At 37.1% G+C, this 20,922-nt stretch overlaps 2 protein-coding genes across 3 annotated transcripts; one reads left to right on the top strand and one right to left on the bottom strand.

Annotated features, from left to right (window-relative positions):
• The first annotated feature begins 10,011 nt into the window (after nucleotides 1-10,011).
• Nucleotides 10,012-17,120, top strand: LOC122301008 (lysM domain receptor-like kinase 3). Of its 2 annotated transcripts, XM_043112058.1 has the most exons (11): nucleotides 10,015-11,048; nucleotides 11,427-11,498; nucleotides 12,092-12,394; nucleotides 12,856-13,001; nucleotides 13,099-13,188; nucleotides 13,297-13,402; nucleotides 14,947-15,098; nucleotides 15,185-15,282; nucleotides 15,363-15,510; nucleotides 16,108-16,215; nucleotides 16,688-17,120. In XM_043112058.1, exons 1-11 carry the CDS (start codon nucleotides 10,418-10,420, stop codon nucleotides 16,850-16,852), a joined length of 2,019 nt encoding a protein of 672 aa, XP_042967992.1. In that variant the 5' UTR covers nucleotides 10,015-10,417; the 3' UTR covers nucleotides 16,853-17,120. The 2 variants fall into 2 exon arrangements, with proteins under 2 accessions (XP_042967993.1, XP_042967992.1); XM_043112059.1 differs by lacking the exon at nucleotides 11,427-11,498 and having other exon boundaries at nucleotides 10,012-11,048.
• A 1,507-nt stretch (nucleotides 17,121-18,627) lies between these two features.
• LOC122301009 (clavaminate synthase-like protein At3g21360) lies at nucleotides 18,628-20,798 on the bottom strand. Its single transcript, XM_043112060.1, has 3 exons — nucleotides 19,842-20,798; nucleotides 19,471-19,724; nucleotides 18,628-19,093 (listed from the first exon to the last, which is right to left on the bottom strand). The coding sequence occupies exons 1-3, from the start codon at nucleotides 20,199-20,201 to the stop codon at nucleotides 18,733-18,735; spliced, it is 975 nt and encodes a 324-aa protein (XP_042967994.1). The 5' UTR covers nucleotides 20,202-20,798; the 3' UTR covers nucleotides 18,628-18,732.
• Nucleotides 20,799-20,922: the final 124 nt, after the last annotated feature.

The following is a 20,922-nucleotide window of genomic DNA, read 5'->3' on the forward strand; positions in this document are numbered from 1 at the left end:
CAATTAAAATTCTAACAATTTTACTTTTGGGTAAAGGATATAATTGTAATTTCAACTTTCTTAACCTGTCAAACGGGTTATAACGTGTTAAAATGGGTTAACCCGTTATCAACCCGTTAAGCAATCGTATCTTAACGGGTCAATCCGTTTTGACTCGAGCCCGTTAAGACTAAAGCCTAACCCGCTATTATCGTGTCGTGTTCGTGTTGGGTTAACGGGTCGTGTAACATATTGTCATCCCTAATGGTAGTCTAGGTTTTTGATTGTAAATCCAGTTTCCTAAAGGATTTTGGATCTTCGAAAGACATTATTAATGTTTCCAAAATATAAATTGACGCAGATATATTTTATATATGTGTGTGTGCTCTTCGCTGTTGGATTTTATAATATATAGTGAAAATATCATGGGATGCAAAGTGGGTAAACAGGACCGGGCATGCATATTTGTGATATGCTTATAACTTTATACAAAAGAAAGAGTACTCAGACAACATTAACCCTTATAATCGCCATGGTCAAATGATGATGATGCTATGGGCAGTACTGGACTCTCACATGGTTTGCCGGATTGCTGGCGGATATATGCATGACTTGCATGCATGGGAGATGTCACGAAGATGTTTTGCTAAGGTGGCATATATGCACGAGCTTAACCGGGTTTAATAATAATTTATTATCACGTTTAATTATAATATATAGAAAGATGATAATTGAAAAAAAATGATTTTTTTTAATAATAATCACGTGTTAAAATATTTTTGATTAAGACGTATCGGCGACGTTTTACGATATTCACACAATGCTTGATTGCAAGATTTTCTAATTGCACACATGCATGGCTAGCTTACAAATGTCTTCCTATGCAGCAAAGAATACCGAAAGCATTTATTTATTTTTATAGTATATATATATATCCATTTAACTTGGAATTTATCCTACTGTACGTGAAACTATCACAGATTAATTGGCTGGAATTCCATGAAAATATATACAGGTTATCTGTCAATCGATAACTTCCATCCAAACAAGAACCAGAAATCATTATGAAATTCCTGAGAGCCAAGACTATTCCGATTTCCCGATTCCCGGGTAGGCTTATAAAACTTTCATCCATGTCCTGATCTCTGTCTGGTCGATTCGAGCTCTCTACATCAATGTTTCTGTCTGATCTTTCACGCCCTTGACGCTTTGTTCGCAGCAGCGTGCGAAGGAAAGGGCAGCTAGCTTAAACCCATCTGCGCGCGATAACCCCTAATTTCTTTTCCCACGTTTTTAACATCAAATCATCCACACCACTACCAACTATATAGCAACAAGAAACGACTACAGCCATACAACATCAATGCATATTCCCAACTTTGTTCGTGGCAGAGACCCCACCTTATCATCAGCTTGAGAGATAGATAGATCGACACATAATTTCCCAGATACAGATCCCCTTTTATCGGCTTTTTCTCTCGCTAGCAAGTTTTCTTCACTGTGTTCATTGCCTCCATCACTGTCCTTTTTTATGTTTTCTTCGTGGCCCCCTTTGGTGTCTTTTTTACAAGAAGTTGTCCCCATGCGCCGCTGTTATACCCAATTATATGACAAATAGTGGGATCCTCTCCATTGCCCTCAACCGATTCTTTTTCCTCTCTTTTGCATCGAATGATTTCACAGGTGAAAAACCTGCCTTATAATCATCACACTCGCTGAATCTTATTCATCAACTTCTCCACTTTCTACATGGTTTTTCTTTTTCTTTTTTGGTCTTGCCGAGTACTGGTACGCGTACAACTCTCGTGGTATGAAAGATCTGAAAATGCATTACATATTATATAAACCACAGTTTTATGACAATATGGGATGATAATGCACTAAATTTGTTTGGCCAGATCTTGATCTTTGGATAATGCATGCTCAATTAACGCACGCCCAAGAAAGTACATATAATTATTACTTTTGAACATGTGATCCTTATCCAAAGCTTATGGTGAAAGTAATTAACAATATCTTCACGATCATCTTCTGCTTACTTTGAATATGATGATGATGATTTATTCTTTAGTTTTGGTTCTGGATTAGATTACATTGAGATTATACTTAGAAAACAACTCTCTTTTAATTCTCTCTCTGTCTCTCCTCAAAAGGCGACAAAAGGAAATGTTGAACAGATTTCAGAGCCATATATGCTAAGCAAGACATAGGTTGTGCACTTGGGAATAATCCTTTCTAAAATTTTAAGAGATAGCTAGTAGTACATATAATTAACTCATTATAATTTATATTTTGGATTGCCGGATTAGAAAGAAAGGCCTTATTCGCCACTCCAATCTAAGGTGGGAAAATGGGACCCTTTTCTAAAATTTGAATTCCCTATAATTCTTGACTGAACTCTTAAGACCTAAATTGCTAGAACGTATGATAGACATAACAAGTAGTCATTATAATATTTAAGGATGGTGCTAGAGCCACAATACAAGAAATATTAAGGTTCCCCAAGGGGACTATTCTTGGCAAAAAGGTATTTTTTGTGGGAATATACTTTTTCCCACGGGCAGAGGAGTCTCGTGGCATATAATTCCCCGCAAATGCTCACATTTCCCATGATAACTCTAATTGGTGAGGACTGAATGTTTTTAACCACGGAATATTCCGTAGTTAAATCCTCTACTCGTTATCATAAAAGCCAATTAATTTGCTATCAATCTCATGGGTAAAAGAGATAATGCCACTAGATTCACCCGTGGGTAAATGTATAATTCCCACCAGTACAACTCATAGGCAATGGAGTAAGTCCAGAGGTACCCTTGGGCAACGGTATAATTCCCATCAATGGTACTCGTGGATAATGAAGCAAGTCCCACCTTAAAAACTCATGGGTAATTAAAGGAGCAACACTGACTAGAGGATTTTGTGGGTATACTTATTAGCCACTACTTAGTTGGTGGCAAATAAGCCCTGCTCCAAACATATATTTGTTGATTACCCATGATTGTGACGGTGGGAAAAATCTAGCTGAAAGATATATAAATTTCTGATTTCAGAGCCAGTTATATTTTGTAATGGAGAGAAAAATATAAACATCTAAGAGTTTGGTGCTTGAAGGTTGATGGATAACATGTGAAATACATGCTATGCATCCAAAGTGCTCGGACTTCCAAAAAATCTAAAGACAACCATTTGTCATGGACCAATAACATGACATATATATTGCTATCAACAAAAGTTTCATGACATGGTGTGTAGGTAACAAAATTTACCTACATGCATATACCGTGATTCCCAATGCTATATCCAATCGGTCAACATATGACACTATCCAACTTATATTTTACATGATCATTTCCAATGAAAAGTTTATACACATTTCCTATTATTTCTGATAACAATATAAATATTTGCATATGGGATGATAAAAGTTATATGGTTTAGTTTATGCATTGCAACATAGTCAAAAAAATATATATTCCGAAAGAAAAAAAATATATATGGCATAGATAACTCATCAATCATAGTGCAAAAAACTTGAAACAAAGTTTATTCAATAAAGATACTAACCTTTGTGTTTAGCCAATAAAGCGGATGTGCTACAGCAACACCCTGTAAAGTCAAAAAATGGCAAAAAGAAATGACAAGGCAAGAATATATGAGTGGATAATCGATGGAAAAACCATAAAACTATATCAACACCAAGGGAAAATATCAACAATCAGTTGTAATCATTTTAGCTTAATATCATGTGTTAAGTAAAAAATAAATCATCGGATAAATTACCAAATTTATCCATCATTCAGCCTACTGAGATGCTATCAGTTAGAGAGCAAAACTTGAAGCAAATACAAAATTTTGTGATGAGCAAAACTTCTAACAAATCATCACAATGAAGTTTGTGGTTGCTAGAGATAGGAAAATATGATAATATGGTCCAACATCAAGTTTCGTGACATAAAGTAACGTTATGTAGCTGACTATTAAGCAGGCAAAACTGTGATATCACTTTATTCATGGACCAATCTAATTACCACCCGATTTGCTATAGAATAACATAGAGCAACTAACCACGCATTTATACTAGTTTAAAAGCTTTCTGTCAGATGAAAGTTTGAATGTAAAAAACATCTAAAGACACCCGTAGTTCATGGACCAATAATATGACTCCAATATTGCTATCAACTTCAGTTTCATGTCTATACCTAGATAGAGGCCATTTACGAATGATTGAGAACAGTATAATAAACAGTCATGGAGAATAGACACTAGACAGATGTGAATAAATCAGACATTAAAATAAAACCAGTACGTTAGAAACATTCAAATATAAGCAACTGAGATGGACAATATAGAACCAATATAGCAAGTATTTACACAATTAACATAGTTTGACTCAATTTAAAGTGGTTCAAAATATAATTTCCTAACCAACACTAGTTCTGTGTAGACCTCAAAATTTCATACAACTCGTGGGTAACAATGAGGTGGTTATAGAAAAGAGATTTAATATAAAATCTCTGGATACAATTGTCAGAATTTTGACATGTCATTTCGATTAAAAATCAAAGACAAGCATATGCATGTATATCACGTTTTGCTATAACAGAGACTTTCAGCATGCAAACCAAAGTTTCATATTGTGTTGTGTTCTATTTGAGGCAATATTAAACCCAAAATGCAAGAACACCCAATTTTTTACAGTAATTTAATCCAGTGGTACAGGTGTAATTAAAACAGGATGTAGTGCGTCTTCGACAAACTAAACTCATCAATTTATAAACCCAAATACTAAGGAAAGACCATTGTATATCCAACTCAGATAATGATATAGATAGATATTTTAACATATCTACAATATACATGCACTAGACACACCTGATAGTGACATGCACCCACATTATAAAGTTAAACTATATTCATAATCAGACGGTTAGAAAATATGTTCACGCTCACATTTCTAAATTTTCCTTGCAAAATACCCAAAATTCTGCTGCATCACACAAGCATTCATGGTTAAGTCTTTCTCATGCATAGATATGTATAGGATCCTGTGAGGCATATGATATTTACCAAGATAGCCAACCTACTGCCTCTCCATGGCGAGCTATTGATGAGTTAAATATTTAATTTAACTCATCTGACTAGAGCATGTATTCTCGTGGCAGTGAAATAGCCAAATGCTTAGAATGCATGAACATGTTTGTGTAATCTTCCTATGAGGAGATTTTTCTCAATTCTAGATCCAGTGATGGTTAATCGAACTCATCATGTTTTGGAGAGTAAAGTTTCTATTAATGTTTTATTTTCTTAATATTGGTATGACATATCTATCTCTTACTCCCTACGTACAATACTTAACCAACTAACACTCCGACCCAACTCTATTGATTGTTGGTCCTTCGGCTACTTGTAGGTCAGTTTGGCCTTCCTCGTAAAGGAACAGAAACCCATGAGCAGTGCCTCATTTTTTTAAAAGAAGCACTGCTCATAATTTGGTACTAGGCTAGCTGCTCATATTGATAAATCAGCACACCTCCCCTATCTTTTTCTACACTAATTAAATTGGAACTCAACCTCCAAGTCAGGAATACATAACTTGCTGCTTTCTTTCTTTATATTTTACATTTCAAATTCCTTATGTAGTTTTATTTTGGCTCTTGAGAGAGAGAGAGAGAGAGAGAGATATATATATATATATATATATCATGCTATATAGGGTTTGAACTCATTAATGGAAGTAAAGCCCAGCAGAGGTCAGGAAGCTCTGCTGGGATTCATCAGAAAAGGAAGCTTCCTTTTCATTAAAAGAGTGTCAAGAGGGGCTTTTCTTATGAGGATGGCAAACAACATCAAGTGCATCACAGTTGGTCATCAAGCCGTCGGAAATACATGCATGCTCATAACTTATACAAGCAATGCATTCAACAATATGTTAGTTTTATGTTAATTAATTACTTGATACTATCTTAATTTACACATCCAGCTTGCAAAAGAAAGTCAGAAATTAAACAATATCATATATATAAATATAATTTAAGATGATGTTTTCTATTTCTCAATCCTAATCCTTTATGTGCCTACCGTATTCGATAACTACTTAGTGCTAATGTGGTGGTTGCTGGAACCACAGTTAACCTTGGACTATGGGATACTGTGGGTAATTAGTACTATGTCATTGTAACAAGAAATTTTTTCAAGTAAGGGGTACAAAATTATCTGCGATTGACGGTGGTAACAAACTATTTTAATTAATTACACAGCTGGGTGAACACGGGGCAGGACAATTATAAGAGGTTGAGGACTTTGAGTAACAACAACTACCCTGTTTTCTTACTGGCTTACTCACTCATCAGAAAATATAGATAAGCCAATATATGTAAGAAGGAATCCCATATTTAAAACCCCCACTGAATAATTGTGTTGGACTAGAGAAAAATTTATTCATTAATGCTTTATGATTCAAGTTCTACATTTAGATTTCAGTCAACTAATTACAAGTGATCGATTTCATGGCTCCCATGCATTGGAATATATCTGAGTTGAGGCATTATGGTGCAAAAACTGTGCCAGTAGTCCGTGTTGTAACCCAACTTGGTACGAATTAATCCTTACATATATATATATGTATGTATGTATGTTTATGTAATAACTTCATGTTAATGCTACAAATGTAAACATGTAAGTTAATTTCCATCAACATCTAATAGATCTAAGGGAAGACAAGTAGTGGTTAATTGATCCCCAAGGAGCTGCATCAGTCTCAATAGGGGGGGAAATCTCCATATTTCCCATGTTTCACTTCTCTTTTCCTAGAATTTGATAATTAATTCTATAAGTCTCCTCTTACACATGGAATTTAGGGTAATTAGAATATAAAATAACACCGTAGGGTGAAGAGCTCAAGAAAGCCATCGGCAGCAGGTTTACGTTCTCGTGCATAGCCAAGGTGCCACCAAGTAATTTACCTAATTAATTAGCTCATCATCTTGTCATGTATGAAAGGTTTCTAGCATGTGCATAGATCTACCTAAAGAAAGGAAATTAAATTTTGGATTTGGCATTAAACCTCAAACCTAATCATGTATATTCGTGGCTAAACATAATACAATGAAAAATTGTGAAGAAGAAACCGGACTCATGAACCAGAGATAGACAGACATAGAGAAGAGGCACTAATAGGTGAGAGATTTACCAGGGGGAGAGGGAGAGATAGTCGATTTGAGAAGAGAAACAGCCGCGCTAGTCATGTGTGGCGTCAACTGGCGGCAATGAGATTGAATAGGGCGGCAACTGTCGGCAACGACTGGACGTCGAAGGGGGCTGACGCAAGGAAACCATCAGCGTTGATTCCACCAGATGAGAGTATTCGAAGGTAGTGGGTGATTTTGCAAGTTGGGGCTCAGGGAGTATATGGTAAACGAAGCAATATTGGTATGACAGTGGAATAAGCAACGGATTAATGGGCACTGCTAATTCCCAAAACCTTTTAACACGACATATATGTCGTCGTTGAAGGCTGCATTTACCCACGGCTTATGACTCACCGCACGCAATCTGGTGACATTTGGAAAAACTTTATGTGTTGGTGACTTTTTGTGCCATAAGCTCCATATTTACCACTAGTGGTAGTCATGGGATAACAAAATCGTGGCTAAATCCCATATTTCTTGTAGTGTCACCGTTGCGTTGGAAGCCACAGCGGGAGCTACCAGCAGTGGCCAAAGCATTTTCCAATATTTAAAGTTCTCCAAGTAAATTTTTTAGACAATATCAAATGCTTAATATATGTTATGGATCCATTTCACGTAAGTATCCCTCATTGCACTCTAGAGCCTAGAGTTCAATCAAGATTTTTAGGGAATTTTTATCCCCTTCCGCAACCTAAGATGGCTGCAATTTAGTGTAACTTGGGTTGGGTTCCACAAGTTTTAATCCCTTAGTGTTCAAAATAAAATCACAGAGAATTAAGGCTACGTTTGGATATTGAGTTAAGTTGAGATTAATTGAGTTCTTCATGAATAGTAGTGAGTTGAGATGGTGTGTGATTTTTGTGAGGCTCACCTAAAATGAGTTTAAATGTATTTGAATGTTAAGATGAGTTTAGATTTTTTTTTTTTAGATTTGTTTATTGAAAATTGAAAAAGGTTTTAGGTCTTCCATGTAAAAATGTGTTTAGTTGAAAAATGTTATGGGTCTAATGTGTAAGGATGTTTTGAATTAGAATGAATTTAATGATTTGATAGTCTTGTATTTAAATATTAAACTTAATTTAAAATTAGACTGATTGAATTAATTTCTATGGACTCTAACAACAAAACGGGGCCTAAATAAATGTTGGACGCATTCGCAATTACAAGGTCACGATCACGATTTGCCCATGCATAAAGAGCAGTCGGGCTTTCAGTCATGGGTTTGGCTAATAACTAAATAGAATGGATGGACCCGATTTATAACATAAAGAGCACATAGAAAAACATGGGCCTGGATTCTCTCCAATTACTCTGTCTCCGCAGAAGTTTCTTCGGCGCATGGGATGTGTTTAAAATATGGATCCGGATGTGCGAACCAATTAAAATATGCTGTGGGGCCTGGTGCATCAAATTAAAGAGAGCAGTGGGCCTTTTAGCATATCCTCCGCGGCAGGCATGTATGTCCTGATTACATTACCTACTACATTAACAATAGGAAAATAAACATAAGCAATACTATGCAACTGTGTCTCTCATCATATCACTAAGATCCCTATACACACGATTAATTATGTGACAAATTTAATGTTACTTTACCCTAAAGTCAGGTCATCGAAATTTCCATGTGCCGTGCAGCTGCTATCTATGTCCCATCTTTCCGGTACGAAGAGAGTCAGCCCCAAGACCCATCTGTCTTAAAAGATTGAAGAATGATTACGCCGTACGTTTTATTTTTTTAAATTGGCGTGATAAATAATTTTTTAAATATATAATTATTGTATTTATGGCTTGGTTAGAGAGGATCTCTAGGCGTTTGGTGGGTGCAGGTTAGATCTCAGTGTCCTCTGGATAACATATTTTTACAGTTGTCTCCTGCTCACGTGCGGTCCCACCCCACTGGGCCACTCTATTTTAGGTCGTCTTGTTTTCTACATCGGCATGCCTAGGGCTGTTATTCTCTGCATCTTGCACTATTGCAGTAACTAAACACCAGAAACTTCTGCTCAATGAATCAGTGACACGTTTATTCAATGAAAATAAAATGCTGGTTATAAAATAAAACAAAAAATAGAAATTTTTTTTAGATAAATTCTACTTATTTCAAAAAATTTGTATAAAATTTGCATAATTTATAATTGCACCAATAATTTTACAAGAAATTAGGTCAACTGATGCAGCTCCATATTAATTACCCACAAACGTAATACAATAACTCCAATGAGTGGGTGTCGGTTACTTCGTGTTAAAGGGTTAAAGCCATGCAGTCAACGAAGTTTTTACGAGTCGGTGGTTACTCGTCAATTCATCGGCGAGTTTTTGGAAATGTTCATCGGCGGGACCAAGCAAAATGTCGCTGTCTTTGCCAGCTCTTCGCAACTTGTGCCAACCTTTTTTCCCAAAAAAACCAACCCTTTGTTCCAATGCCGTGAACTTCTTTTCCTGATTTAGCCCTTACGATTAGTGATGGTGAAAATCTGCTATTTTTTTTTTTTAATCTGATTTCGGATTTATATATAACTCACTAACATATACAAAGAGGATGCAAACAAGAAAAAGTGGATCGTATAAAAAAGATTAAATTTTTTTACGGGAAATTTCACTTTTTTTTTTAAAGAGTTTTATCAAGTTTGAACATCTTAAATCTGTATGAATTATTTTTTTTATGATTAAATTCAAAATGAAGAATGATCATCCATTATACCATGTATTGGTAATACGAGATTATCTAATAATAAGCATGTATGTATCCGTGCTCGCATAATTGTCTGAATGAAATAATGGAGTAGCTTGAATGTGAGTTGAATTGAGAAAGGGATGATTTGGTAAAACAAGAAAATTAAAGAAGGGTGCAGCAATTATCTGCAGGTGGGTGGCTCTGCAAGTGCAAGCTCTGTGCGTCCCTTCTCTTTTCTATGGTCACAGCAGGTCGCTTTCTCTTTTTGTTGTGTTGCGTAACAAGCAGTTTACCCAGATCAAACCAACTGCTGCCAAACAAAACCAGAACAAAACAAAAGCAATGCTCTGTTTTCAGTCCTCTTTTTCCATTCCATCCTTAATTCCTTTCTCTTGTCCATCAAATCCAGCTCTTCCTCATCCGTATTCAGCTATCGTCTTTTCCTTAAAAAAATAGGATTTTTCCCCTCTCTCTTTGACGTTGTTCTTTCTATTTTTCTCTAAATTCAGCCCAACTTCATTCATTAAACTCACATTTCTATCTCTGTTTTTCAGCTAAAGTTTTTGGCTGCTGAACCATGAGTTTTGTACGGGCATCTCTTTTATTTCATTTCATTCGCTGTCGTCTTCTGCTGCTGCTTCTTCTGCTTCTCGTTCAAAGTCACTCTCTCTTTTCGTACTCAACCCCGATGGTATGTACGGACACGACGCGCCTCTGCACGTCGTTCTTGGCCTTCAAGCCTCAACCGAACCAGACCCTGAACCTGATCCAGTCCATGTTCGATGTCCTCGCCAATGACGTAACCATCGAACAGAGCAGCAACGGCCTTAACTACCTCTTCATTAGGAAGAATTGCTCGTGCTTGCACACCCCTATGCAGTACGCGACAGACACCACGTTCACGGTGCGATCCAACGAGGGCTTCGTGAACGACTTGGCGTTTCGCGCATACGATGGGTTGGCTTTCTTGTTGCCCAATACGTCAAGGGTGGCCAGGGTCGGAGCTGTCGTTTCGTTGAGGCTCTTCTGCGGGTGCTCCAGTGGATTGTGGAATTACTTGATGAGCTATGTGATGAAAGATGGGGATAGTGTGCAGTCGTTGGCGAGCAGGTTTGGGGTGAGCATGGATAGCATTGAGCAAGTGAATGGGATTGACGATCCAGATAATATCACCGTCGGTGCTGTCTATTATATTCCTTTGAATTCAGGTTAGTCTGTTGCTATCCTTTTATCTTATGTGTTGCATTTGAATTTTTTTATGGGTTCGGGCTTATATTTGCCGATTAAGTATTTGCGTTCATCGGGGACAAATTGCAGCGTTCATATCCTGTTTTGCATGAACAATTTTTAGGTAATGCCATTTTAAATTAACGGGCCAATAACTGAATTTTGGGTTGTGAGTCAATTCGTTGAGAGATCACATTATTTACAAGTTGCTGGACACCTTTGATTTATTTATGATATATTTTTTGAAACATCAAATTTATTCATTTTCTTATAAATATTGGAGTTACAAACTAGACTTGATATCCCATGATTGTTATAATAATATGATTAATGTTGACCTTTTCCCATACAATTTTCAGTTCCTGGTGAACCATATCCCCTCGAGAGTGATATTCCTCCCACTCCCGCTCCATCTGTTAACAGTTTCACAGGTATGGAGTGAAGTCTTCTGATCAAACAAATTCAAATGATTCTACAAGAACTGTGAAAAGCATTTGTTCTATATCTTCATGAACACAAAAACAATTAATTGTATAAACTATAATAATAGTATTTTGTGGTATCCACTAAAGTGAATCAAGTTATAGCTGGAAATTCTAAAGGATGTTAAACCGTTTCAGTCTAAATGTAAATGGAAAATAATACACTGAGATGTGCCAAAGAAATTTACGTTCAAGTATGCATTGCATATATTTAAATTAAATAAAGTTGCTTGCCCTGCTAACTGTTTGGCAATGAGGTGAAGTTGTTCGTGCAAGATTGCATCTTTACTCGGTTTTGATGTTTCAATTACGGCAGAGAGCATCATGTTATTGATACTCAACAAAGGAATTCCCTTCTGAGATTGTGGTTAGAAGTTACTTGGTTGTGTGAATTCTTAATTTCCTATTTTGATCTACTTCATTTTTTCCAGCTTGTTTTTATCTATTCCTGGGGTACTTCCAATCATGCTCAACCTAGGTGCTATGCTGTTGCAGTTATTTCTTATAAGAAACATAATGAATTGTATATGATTTTTTCACAGGTAATCAAGAGAATCGTAAGGCTCATCTGCCTTATAAATGGATTTTTGGAGGTTCACTGATTGGTCTTGCATTGATTATATTATTAAGCATACTTGTTTGTGTTTCCTTGAGGTCATCAAACTGCTTTACTGAAGCCCAAAGGAGTCGCACAAAAGATCACGATGAAAAAGTTTCTCATAAGTTTCAGATCCTTCGAAGGCCCAGTTTCTGTTGTGCTTCAGGAAGGTATGTCTGCTGCAAGTCTCAGGATCTGAAGCAAACCAATGGGGAATCTAGCAACCATCAGATTACTGTTCCAAAAGGTATTGTGTCCAAAAACACCTTAGACCCAAAGTTTTATCAGTTTCCGAGATTTGAGTTACTCTAAATGTTTGTACTGTGAACTCTACAGAGATAAATATATTCCATTGATTAGCATAATGAGGGAAGTATAGACCTGCTCCATAGGGTTTGTAAGAATGATGTAAGGAAACTAATTGCAAAAGCACCAATAGGGCATAGCCAAAGTCTTGTAGATTTGAATTTCTTATTTTTTGTATGTTTGCTTCCGTTGCTTAGGAATTAGGAGTAAAAATGACTATAAGCCATTTTCTTCTTATGACATGGATAATGCGTAATTGTAAATTATTGAGGATAATGATTAAGTTTAACCATAAACTTATAGCAATTGGGAAGCCTTAAGCTGCTTCTATGAATATGGTAATTTCCTTATCATCTTTATGCTTGGACTGTCTGATTGATATTCTTATTTTATTTTTTTCAGCTCTAGGGACTGATGTGTTTGATATGGATAAGCCTGTGGTATTCACTTACGATGAAATTTTTTCTGCTACTGATGGGTTCTCTGAGTCAAGTCTTCTTGGACATGGAATATATGGCTCCATGTATCATGCCCTCATTCAAGAGCAGGTTAGCAGCTGTGTACTTTTATTATGATAACTTGGATTTCCTGATCTAAATGAAGCTTCCACAATGAACAATCAGTAATAGATGATAATATTTCTAGGAAGTTGCGATTAAAAGAATGGCTGCTACAAAAACTAAAGAATTTATGGTGGAGATGAAAGTCTTGTGCAAGGTTCATCACACAAATCTGGTAAATCTCTTTGTGGATTGAATAATGACTGCTAGTCTTTTAACTTTGGAATTTGTAGCTTTCAGCAATTTAGAGCTTTGACTCTGGCTTTGGATTAATTTTGTCAAGGTAGAATTGATTGGCTATGCTGCTACTGATGATGAGCTCTTCCTTATATATGAATATGCCCAGAAGGGTTCCCTTGGAAGCCATTTACATGATCCTCATGTCAAGGGTACGCTTACATGTTAATGCTTTGCCTAGAATATATTTTATTGTTCATTTGTAACAATTTATTTGTTCTGATTTTACTAATTTTAAAGGTTTATCTTTCTAAAATTTGATGAAGTGATTCCTTATAAATATTTGGATCTTTATTAATCAGAAGGATTTTGTTTATTGTGGCTATGATGTATAGAACTTTAAAATGAGACACTAACACAAGTCTAGCCTTCTAATGGAGATACAAAAAACTCAAAAGGAAAAAAATATGTTTTTAGGTAGTTTCTGTTACAAGTACTTAACTTCAAGTCTTTTTGCTCCATATGTTGAGCAATTATAATAAATAAGTCAGTGTAGAAGTAATATCAAATAAAGGTGATGTTAAATATTGTAGCTTATCATGAATTTGAAACATGAGAAAATTCCATTTGCATTTGTTCTAGGTTTTGATGTCCACAATATTGATGTTGTAATTAGTGGTGGCAAATTCTGGCTCTGGGCATCTGGCTAGCTAATTAGACCCGGTTTTAGAATGAGGCTTAGCCTTGGGTTAAAGGCCTATTGGATCAAGCAAACCAATATACTGGCCTTGCTTTGGCTGGCTTAGTTTAGCCTAAGCTAGGATGTTTTTGTGGTCTTTTTGTTTTTCCCTGAAATATGTTATTGCGAATTAACTAAAAAAATAACCTGGTAGTGGACTGATAACCAGTGTATTTTGCTTTTAGGTAATATAAAATGTCTTTATATTGTAAAACTTGACGTGAATTACATTTTATTGCCCTGAGGTATGGTGTAATTGCAATTTCTTTCTAAACTTGAGGTAAATTTGAGCTACCAGCACCTAGACTTGGTGACTAGTTGCAATGTCCATCCCATTCTTACTATTGTGGTTTCTCCAATTTCCGTTATACTGGCCTTGGTAATAAACACATGATCACAAAGTTTCTGTTTTCGTTTATTTAACCAGCTTTGGGCTAGGTTCGAGCCTATTAGAAGTTGCCCTGTGCTAGGCTAATTAAGGTGTTAGTGTTATTGTTTTTTCTTGATACGCATTTTTTTCCTAATAGCTGAAGTGTATGATAGTTGGTAGTAGTACAGTCTAGTCTGTGCAGTCCTTGTTTCAAGTCTGGGTTAACCCCATCCCGTTAATTTCTTCTCTCTGCATGTATGAGGCCTGCAACTGGTTCAATTTTATTTGAGACATCATATTTGGGACTCCACTTTCTAGTTGCTTAAGATTTTGGATTTAAAGGTTACTTAACGATCAGCAAAGCCTAACACTAGGTGGGAGCTAGATCAATTGCGCTCGAAGTTGTTCAAGCTTGTGCATGCCTGGCCCTCAATAAAATCGCAAGTGAAGATGCATTGAATAAGTTCACAATTTTTGTCATTCAATTTCCTGGTCTTCACACACCGTCAGTAACTCTGGCATTTTTAAATGGTCAAGGCATTGATCTTGGTGTTTGGACCTTCAAATCTACAATATGATGCCTTGTATGCATGAGATATGTATAGTTCTACCTATTAAAATCTGGGAATGATTTAATTTTCTTGTAGATCACACACCACTTTCTTGGATCACGAGGGTTCAGATTGCCCTAGATGCTGCTAGAGGTCTTGAATACATCCATGAGCACACTAAAAATCATTATGTACATCGTGATATCAAGACAAGCAACATCTTACTTGATGGTTCCTTCAGGGCAAAGGTTTGAACAATTACACCTTTTTGTTATCACGTGTATAATCCTTCTGTGCATGTAGTCCATCCCGCTAAATATGTTCTACCCTATAGATTTCAGATTTTGGTTTGGCAAAACTTGTTGGAAAAACAGGCGAGGTAGAAGCTACAACAACCAAAGTTGTCAGTGCATATGGTTACCTGGCTCCAGAGTAAGCAGCTACTTATAGTTGACTACTGTGGTCCTTGACAAGTATTTATCTGGCTCAATTGTTTTCCTGTTTCAATGCAGATACTTGAGTAATGGTCTTGCCACCACCAAAAGCGATGTCTATGCATTTGGTGTTGTTCTTTTTGAAATTATATCGGGGAAGGAGGCAATTATACGAACAGAAGGCTTGATGATGAAAAATCCCGAAAGACGCTCATTGGCATCAGTTGTAAGTTCTGCCAATGAGACATAACATCTTTCTGATAGAATCATGAATATTTTTTCCCCTTGTAAAATTAGTGTTACGCTCACATAGTTTGATCTGCTCATTACTTATTTGGAATCATTCAATGCCTAGCTCTCTAGATCAAAAACCCCAATGTCACTACAGTTTGTCGAGGTTCCAAATTTTGTAAGACTAAGGCTTGAGACAGGTGATTGTGAAGCTTCCAGAAAAAAATAAGTATTCCCTGATCGGAACATTCTTGTTCCAGGTACCTTTGGAACATGAAAAGATTAATTTCTTAAAGACACATAAATTCCAATTTGAGGGCTTAAATATGGTGTCAAATCTGGTGAGGAAGTAAATGATAAATTTGGGTAGTCATTCATGCATATTTGTGGTATGCTTAACTTTGATTCACATGCTATAAAGTTTAAGATTTGTGAATGATTCATTTTTTGCTTTAATTTTCTTGTACAACATTGCTCTCCCTATATTTTTTGTCAAAATTTGTAGTACCATAGATTTTTATGTTGGAATTGTTTCCTTGTGCAAGCATGCATGTTGAATGCTGCTTTTTCTAATACTTTCATGCAATTGCAGATGTTAGCAGTTCTAAGGAACTCACCCGATTCCATGAGCATGTCAAGCTTGAAGGACTACATTGATCCAAACATGATGGATTTGTATCCTCATGATTGTGTATTCAAGGTAATCTATAGTCATCTTTTGATCTCTGTTTGTGTATGATTCTGTTTGACACCTTGATCTGTACAAGAAAGATTGCTCTTATTCTCTCCATGGACAGCAGCAAGGGGAAGCATAATCTAGAGAAACATTGATCTGTAAATATATCTACTTCAATTCTTTGGAGTGTGATATCTGGTGTAATGTTTTCAACCGATGCTCCACCCAAACCCAAGACCAAGAAAGAGACCCCATCCTATTTCCCCCGTTAAATGGTGATTTAAAATATCTTCTATAGCTTGGAACCATTCCTATAAGTAGTTATCACGCTGGGGAAAGTTGGGTGTGGATGATTTATATTACCAGCTTGGTGTCAAGGAAATCTTATTATTTTCTGTGATAGGAAATAAAGCACTTTTACTGATTTTTGAACTACATGAGAAGTATGCTATGGTGATTTACCTCTTCATTTCTATTTGTGCTTTTCTCTGTATAGATGGCCGTGCTGGCGAAGCATTGTGTGGATGAGGATCCCATCCTACGTCCTGACATGAAGCAAGTAGTGATTTCCTTGTCTCAGATTCTCCTGTCCTCTGTGGAGTGGGAAGCAACTCTTGCAGGGAACAGCCAAGTGTTCAGTGGCCTTGTCCAGGGAAGGTAGTGGTGAAGTTTCATTTTAACTCACTACTACTTTGAAGTCTTCCATTTTCTCTAGCTTGTACCTTATTTATCTTTATAGTTGTGTACGTATAGTAGTTCAGGTACTCCTCTAAAGTGGCAAGGTATTGGTGTGCTTTATCCCTTTTACCCTCATTTTTCCTATTTTAAATGTTTTATTCTTTTTTAAGTCAGCGTGGTAAAATTTCAATGTCGATGTCATGATATAGACAAGGGATAATGATGTTTTATAATACTATTATATTTTTTTTTAAGATTGACCATGTCATTGAAAACACCCTTGCTTTATGGCGGGGAAAATCCTCAAAATAGATATGAAAAGGACTAAAGAAAATGCAGGTATGAATCAACAAACTTATGTCGCAAACATGGAATTCCAGTTCTATCAAGTGCATATATATATATATATATATATATATATATCCATAGAACTTAGAAGATGCTTCCGAATCTCAGAAATGGATGAGAAAAAAGGTATTTAATCCTAGCTGCACCATGATTATCCATGCCATCAGCAAAATTACGGGATCTCGCCCTCCTAAAATATTACGTTTAGCTAGTCAAAAATCAGCAATCCATACTTCAAAGCAGGGAGTTCTTCACCATGGCTCAAGAAATGAGAAAAACTAAGCAGTTTCTGAGAATTTCTCCACAAGCAGTAGGACCTGGGAGGCCTTAGGTGCATCATCAAAGTTCAGTTTAATGGTAGGGCTAGGGCCTGGAGGGGTCATCCCTTTTACCAAAGAGGCTTGTTCGTTAAAACAAAAAGCAAGGTTCCTGCAACCAGGTGGCAATTTTTGAATGATAGATTTGCAGGCTTTCAAAATTCAAAAAGCATCGTGCCCAGCTGCATTTCTGACAAGCCAAAGCTCCCCGTAGAATAAGGGAAGGGACAAGCTGTGCAAGGAGGTTGACTTGATCAGAACTGACAAATACAGACCACCGCACGGAGAGTTCTTCCGACTATGAGAAACAATGTGTAAAACACCAAAAAGGGAGACAAAATGCATCCACACAGCAGCAGCAGAACTGCCAAGAAAGACACGATCCACGCCTTCTAAATATTCATTAATACGGCAGCCACATTTAGATACCGAAGGAATTCCGCACTGCTGTATTTTCTCATCAACAGGTTCTCTCATTATTCCGTAGCTTCCACACAAACACAGCAGTCTTTGTAGTAAGGACAGAGTTTCCATGATAAACTTACCAACGAACAATTTGATTAACTTATCAATTTTTGTTTATCTTCACCTGAGTCTTGCATGCTATCCTTTCTCTGCATTGTTATTTTTCACAAGAAGTTAACGATCAATGTTGGCTTTAACATATGGATGTGGAAGCACCACAACTTCAAAATGCTGCCTCATAGATGCTTGATATTGCCAGTTCACGTTTCATTCATCCTGAACGTTGTGCGTCTCCATAATATTTAATTGGCAGAATGTTTAACGCTTCAAATGTTGCTATCTCCTATTCTCTTTGAGAAAAAGAAAAAAGCTCTTGCTTTAGTCTTAGTTATCATTAATTTTAATTTGAATGAATAATCCATTTAAACTTATCCTAATCTTCAATCCCTCTGTGAGCTCGATTCCTCCTCTGTGCTGTGGGAAACCCATCTAGAAATGGAACCTAACCGATTATGCGGCCTGGGTTTATAAACAATATGTGCATTTAAAGTGGTTACATGCATGGCTTGGGTCGTCTGATCATACAGGTGACTAAAACTTTCAACCAAATTTGTAATGTTGATGTATATGGCTTAAATTGCACGTATTTGGTGTGCGATCGTAACCCTTTTATTTATACACTTCTTCATTACATGGCCCAAAAGGAGCATATTATTTCATACAACCAAAAAACCTACTTGCAAAGTGAAGCTAGTATACGGCGAGGTGGATTGAATGATCTTCGAGAGTGAAGAACAGCCCAATTGTCAAGCAAAAGAACATCACCTCTCTGCCAAGGAAAGACTACAGATTCCTCTTCAAGGATGTTAAGACAGTCGTAGATGATATCGGCAGGCAAAGGCTTGCCATCCCCAAAGGTAACAGCTTTCACAGGATCATTCCTTGCGTCCTCCCAGCCTGTATAAGCGGCAACCATGCTGTTAAACCAAATCTTGCGCTGTCTTGTCTTGTCATATTTGATAGCTGGAATTGGACCCATTATTGTCTTCACTGCATCCTCTAGCCATTCCATCTTCATTCCCAACTTTGCAGCCCTGTCAAATGTGTTTATAGAGCCATATTATATATAAGCAGATGACAAGAACTATAGCTGGGAAGCCCTACAATAGAGGGTGTGCAGCATTTCAATTCCTCGTATGAGTTTGTTCAAAGAAGTTGCAACATTTTACCTGTACTGATCGTATATTTCAGTGAAACAGAGACCTCGGTAAAAATAATAAAAATTAAAGCGTTTGTGGACAAGTGTATTTTTAATTTGTTCCTCCAATCTCATTGCGTGAATTTCCGATCAAATTAAACAAACGTAAAAAAGTTCCACGGGCTGTGTCAGGATTGATTCTTGCAACTTGCAATGCAAGAATCCCGAGAATAAAATCACTTCAGAGTATCAACAATGGTTAAAATCGCATACCTTTGCTCAGCCACACTCTTGTCTTTGGTCAAGAAAGTAGACTTCCACCCACGTCCGATTGGAGATGAAGGGTCATCGTCTTCGCCCAATACCCGCGTATACAACAAGCCATGCTCTTCCAGTCGTTCAACGAATTCTGGGTATCTCTCCTTCATTCTTTCGTAGACAATGTGGCTAAGTACTATAGGAGTTTCTCCACCACTTCCAGGCTCTACTTCACAGAAGAAAAACAATTTGGAGGGGAACTCCGGAACCTGTTCAGAAATCCCAATTGATCTTGATTCCTAATTCTTAAACGAGCATCGAATATTTGATCTTGTTACCCATTTCCTCAAAAAGAAACAAATGTGTGACTAAATTACAGAACATACCTGAGCCATTTCGTGGTGAAAAGGAATCTTCTGGTCCGGAGGGGACTCATTAGCCGTGAAAACACGACCCACGATGTTGGTACGAGGGGCGGCTCCCCCCACGTAGGGAAGCTCCTCGAAGCCAAAGGCCTCAACGAATTCGTTGAAGTCCGAGGCTGTTTTCACCGGGAATCCCCTGAAGAGTAAAGCGCCGGAGTTGCGGAGCAAAGAGTCGAGTAGCGGTTTCTCGTTTCTGACGGCTTGGGCCGAAAGAGGGAGAGGCAAGGGATTTCTGGGGTTCGGAGAGAGAACTGACGGGAATTGAACTCCTCCGTAAAACTTCTGTTGCGGGATTTGGGTTTCTACGAAGGTCTCCGACATGTTTCACCCCCTTAGTTTGCTCTGGTCAGCATCTCAGAGGACGCGAGAGACCGTGGAAGTTTATTGGGTGGGGGGAAGGAAGAGAGTTCCATATTGCGTCCAGGTTCATTAATGAGAGGGTCGTTCTACTTTTATTAGGCTACGATATGGTAGTGGGCTGTGTTGGATGCAATTACGGGAGCCCAGACTAGCCCAGCCCGCCCGTCCGCCCGCCAAGCATTATCCGAATTTCAAGGTTTGAGGCGAAAATAAAAATAGATATTTAAATGACTCGATTTCATAGCCGTTACCATGGCACAAACTATGGTGGATGTGTGAATATTTTTGCAATACGCCGTCATAACTACACTTTGTTTTGTATATCAATCTCTGAATTAAGCAATCTTATTATTATTATTTAAGACAAAAGAGACTTGGATGCCTCGAGTGATTGAATTGCCATGAAGAGCGCAAGATTTTGCTTTTGATTACATAATTGTCTTGAAGAGAAAGAATTAGGTTTGTCTACTTTCAACTTGTCACAAAACATGTTTTTGCATCATAGAATGTATGTATGCATGTCAACTGCTGGCGGCTAGAATACGGAAGTATTATAGCAATTTCCAATCATTTCTCAAGAACAGTAGTTTTGAGTAATGAGTCCACAAAAATCTTTGTTCAAATATGAAAAGCAAAGAACATAATAGTATATAATAAACAATAAAGGCTTCAATTGCCATAC

Source organism: Carya illinoinensis, chromosome 2 (assembly GCF_018687715.1).
Source record: "Carya illinoinensis cultivar Pawnee chromosome 2, C.illinoinensisPawnee_v1, whole genome shotgun sequence".
Taxonomy (NCBI): Eukaryota; Viridiplantae; Streptophyta; class Magnoliopsida; order Fagales; family Juglandaceae; genus Carya; species Carya illinoinensis.

What these genes read in the sequence shown, in the direction of transcription:
- LOC122301008 (XM_043112058.1), top strand. Translation starts at nt 10,418, where the DNA reads ATGAGTTTTGTACGGGCATCTCTTTTATTTCATTTCATTCGCTGTCGT. An exon ending in ATCTGTTAACAGTTTCACAG is followed by an intron (nt 11,499 to 12,091) that starts GTATGGAGTGAA and finishes ATTTTTTCACAG; the next exon opens with GTAATCAAGAGAATCGTAAG. An exon ending in ACATGATCCTCATGTCAAGG is followed by an intron (nt 13,403 to 14,946) that starts GTACGCTTACAT and finishes ATTTTCTTGTAG; the next exon opens with ATCACACACCACTTTCTTGG.
- LOC122301009 (XM_043112060.1), bottom strand. Translation starts at nt 20,201, where the DNA reads ATGTCGGAGACCTTCGTAGAAACCCAAATCCCGCAACAGAAGTTTTAC. An exon ending in TTCACCACGAAATGGCTCAG is followed by an intron (nt 19,725 to 19,841) that starts GTATGTTCTGTA and finishes ATTTCTGAACAG; the next exon opens with GTTCCGGAGTTCCCCTCCAA. An exon ending in AAGAGTGTGGCTGAGCAAAG is followed by an intron (nt 19,094 to 19,470) that starts GTATGCGATTTT and finishes CACATTTGACAG; the next exon opens with GGCTGCAAAGTTGGGAATGA.